Source organism: Octopus bimaculoides, chromosome 4 (assembly GCF_001194135.2).
Source record: "Octopus bimaculoides isolate UCB-OBI-ISO-001 chromosome 4, ASM119413v2, whole genome shotgun sequence".
NCBI classification, from domain to species: domain Eukaryota; kingdom Metazoa; phylum Mollusca; class Cephalopoda; order Octopoda; family Octopodidae; genus Octopus; species Octopus bimaculoides.
This window is the reverse complement of record NC_068984.1, coordinates 137970606-137974659: the sequence shown is the minus strand read 5'-3', so window position 1 is coordinate 137974659 and position 4054 is coordinate 137970606. Positions and strand designations below refer to the sequence as shown.

The following is a 4054-nucleotide window of genomic DNA, read 5'->3' as shown; positions in this document are numbered from 1 at the left end:
TATATATATATAATACACATACATATTAATTTGCATATATAAAATAAACTCATATAGTTTACACATTCGTGCATATGCAAGATTTAACTGTGCATGTATAATGTATGCACATATATGCATGGATATATCTATTTATGTGTGTATGTATGTATGCATGTATGCATGCATGTATGTATGTATGTATGTATGTATGTACGTATGTTTGTATGTAATGGGTCTCCTCCACATCTTCAATAAGACTATGCTGCTACTCGTTGAAGTAAAATATTTATTTTTGAAGAAACGTGTATGAGGCGAGTGTAATTGAGAAACTGGCAGTCTTTACCTAATTCTAAAATACAACGAAGTGTCAGGCCGTATTACCAAAATATCTGAATTACGACCCTAGTTCATCTAGCGGGTTTATGCACACACCTTTTTCCTAGGATCGAAATCAGAACTCAGAGTATGGGAAAAGCACGTACCGAAGTTAATTAGAAGTGAGACATCATGCTTATGAATCGAACTTAACCACTCGGCCTATATTTATGTGTGTATTTGTATGTGTGTGTGTATGTGCGGGTGTGAGTTCGCGTATGTCTACGTGTGTGTGTATATGTGTGTGTAGGTCATATATATACATACGCATTATACACAGCCACACACACACACACACACACACACACACACACACATATATATATATATATACATACACACACACACATTAGCACACTGACGCACACACATACACACACAAACACAAATACAATCGGACACAAATATAAGCGGATAGATAGATAGATAGATAGATAGATAGATAGATAGGTAGGCACTGTATGACATAATAGTGAAGAAGCTCAGTTTTCGACTACGTTGTCCCGAGTTCGATCCTACTGTGCAGCATCTTGGACAAATATTTTCTACAGCTTTTGAGAACCTTATATATCGCGATCGAAAGTCGGAAGAAGGAAACTGTAGAGATTCCGTCAGGTGGATAGTACTTGCCATTCAAAGGTTTTGTTACATACTGTGCTACGTTAACCCTTTGCCTGCCATGGGCTCCATTTGGGGATGTGCTAAAAACAGTCTCAATGACAGTTGTTCGTTGTATTTAAAGTGAATTGCTTACGTACATTGCATTTGCAGAGGTGTGTTTAACAATATTTAGTAATTAAATTTTTTCATTATTAGCTCTGGCTAATTCTAGAGTACATTTTAGATCACAAATCGCAATTTTTGAACTACAAAAATATTAACTGTTTCGAAAAAAATTTTTTTTTTTTTTGGCATTTCGCATCTATATCATTCATTGATATTTCATACACATTCGCATTTGATACAATAATTAAAAAAAAAAATGTTTATTATTGCAATTGAATAGAAAAGAATAAATATGCTTTATTTCAACCATTTGGGACGTTTCGAAAAATTTATCATACTTTCCAAAATAATTCACATATGAAGAAAATTTAAATACTATATATTATTTTAACTCCTAAGACACCTGACAAATGGGTTAAGTCGATTACATCGACCCCAATGCATAAATGGTACTTAATTTATCGACCCCAAAAGGATGAAAGGCAAAGTCGACCTCGGCAGAATTTGAACTCAGAACGTAAAGAAAGACGAAATACTGCGAAGCATTTCGCCCGGCGTGCTAACGATTCTGCCAGCTCGCCGCCATTATCTGAACTATTACTATTAACTGAATTTTAGCATTAATTGACTATCTTGAAAATCCTATCATAAATTTTAGCGTAAGTATTGATTGTGAAGTTGGAGGCGCGTGGCTTAGTGGTTAGGGTGTCAGCATCATGATCGCAAGATTGTGGTTTCGATTCCTGGACCGGGCGACGCGTTGTGTTCTTGGTCAAAACACTTCATTTCATGTTGCTCCAGTCCACTCAGCTGGCAAAAATGAGTAACGCTACGATGGACTGGCGTCCCGTCCAGCTAGGGTGCACATACGCCATTGAAACCGGGAAACCGGGCCCATGAGCCTGGCTAGGCTTCAAAAGGGTGCATTTATTTTTTTTTATTGATTGTGAAGTACATGGCCGAGTGGATAGATCGTAGTTTCGATTCTCAGACCGGGCGGTGCGTTGTGTTTTTGAGCAAAACATTTCATTCCACGTTCCTCTAGTTCACTCAGCGGTAAATGAGTAAATCTGCGATGGACTGTGAGGAATATTTTGATCTCGGTTACTTATACGCCTTAGAAACCGGGTAACTGACCCTATGAATCTTAGAAAGCGAAGCATTAATGTCAATGAGATGATGACGATGGTGATGATGATCGGGAATATCAATATTAATACAAAATTGCTAAAAACAAAAACAAAAAAATTGAGGGGCGGGTGATGGGATTAAAGTGCTCTTGTGAAGTATGTAAGTTGTCGGTCGGTGTCGTAGAGAAAGTAATGATAGAGAAGACGAACAAACGGCGATCGTAGTATTGATTGATACTTGAAGACCGGTAAAAGTGCTTTAACATAGTGCTTCAAAATATTTCAACGAAATATTTCACAGATGTCATATTTTAAGTGCTAGTTTTAACAACAATACGAATATAATTAACGTGAAGTGCTACTTCTAATTTGATTACATATCTTATTATTTAATTGCCATCTTCATGAAAAGTGAATCTTTGATAAACAACCCAGCTATTACAAATTTTCGGCATAGTATGAACCAAGTTAGAGTACAAGCTCCTGTATTATTCGAAATTACTTACAAATTTAATTTATTTGCTAAAAAATATAACATGCAAAATTTTAATGTTTCTAAAAAAAAAAAAGTATCAAAACGAAGATATTAAAGATTCCATTGCTGCATAGAAGCCGCTTAGATATTGTTTGAAAGTACGAAGCGAAATAATTTAGATTAATCAGATCGCACTCACTTCCATATTAAATAAGACATGAAACATTATCTGAAGCAATTAATGATTTTTCACTTGAAAGTAATGCTGAAAATATTTTAATAAATATAATTTAATGAAGTTCCTGAGATAAATGCTCCGATCTTGCACTCGTTTCAGGACTCTCTCTGTTATACATACATCGACCCACATGCAAGCAATTAAATGTACACATACACATATACTCACGCATACACGTATATATTTGTTTATTTGTTTGTGTTTGTGTGCGCGCGGGCGCGTGGCGTGTGTGTATGTGTATGTGTTTGTTGGTCATATTATTTACTTCGTTTTTATATTGCAGGAATACTCAGCTATTACTATCGATATGAATGAAAATACAGATGTCATATCAAAGAAGTTTATAACATTCAACGTTGAAGAAAATACGCCATGATATTTCCCTAATGCTATAAAATGGAATTATTCGCAACCCCTGGCACCGTTGAAACTTCAAACTTTCCTATATCAAGTGATTTTATCTTGAGAAAGAAAACCGAAGCAAACTTCTTACACTCAACTGCAGAGAACGTTGTGGTTAAACCAGAAAATGCTGTCTCATTAACAGAAAGCCGAAATTTTACAAAACTAACCCAAGAGCTTGATCAGAACATTGTACCTGCCTTAATGATTCATTGTTCTTCTTCTTCTAAGGAAAGTTCTCCGAAAAGTTTATCAGAAAATACTTTTGACAAAAACAAGGTTACAGACGCTAAAAACAATGCAAATAGTGACAGCTATATGAATGCAGTCTTGCACACTCAGAGTAATAACTCAATTATTATCAACAACAGTGCTACTGGTAATAATAATAACAATAGTAATAATAATAATAACAATAATAATAACAATAATGATAATAATAATAATTCCGATAACCTACCTTGGGAATATGATTCGTGTAATTCTTCCTGTTTACGAATATTAAATCGTCCTTCCGTGGTGCTTTCGTTACTCTGTATCTCCAGTTTTCTCAAAGGTAAGTAAAGTTCATATATATATATTTCTCGGGTCGACTACCGCAGCTTACGGCGTTTAATGCACTACATTGGAGTTAAGTTAGATGTGCAAATGTATATATATATATGTATGCGTGTGTGTATGTATATATGTACATATATGTGTATATATATATATATATATATATAT

The 4054-nt window shown here is 34.8% G+C and overlaps 1 protein-coding gene across 1 annotated transcript in view; it reads left to right on the top strand.

The window, feature by feature from the left end:
- Positions 1-4054, top strand: part of LOC106878515 (solute carrier organic anion transporter family member 4A1) — a 40845-nt gene that overhangs the window by 1276 nt on the left and 35515 nt on the right. The window contains exon 2 of the mRNA XM_052967689.1: positions 3210-3884. Within this exon, the coding sequence (XP_052823649.1) occupies positions 3323-3884 (562 nt within the window). The 5' untranslated portion in view covers positions 3210-3322. The remainder of the gene's footprint in view (positions 1-3209; positions 3885-4054) is intronic.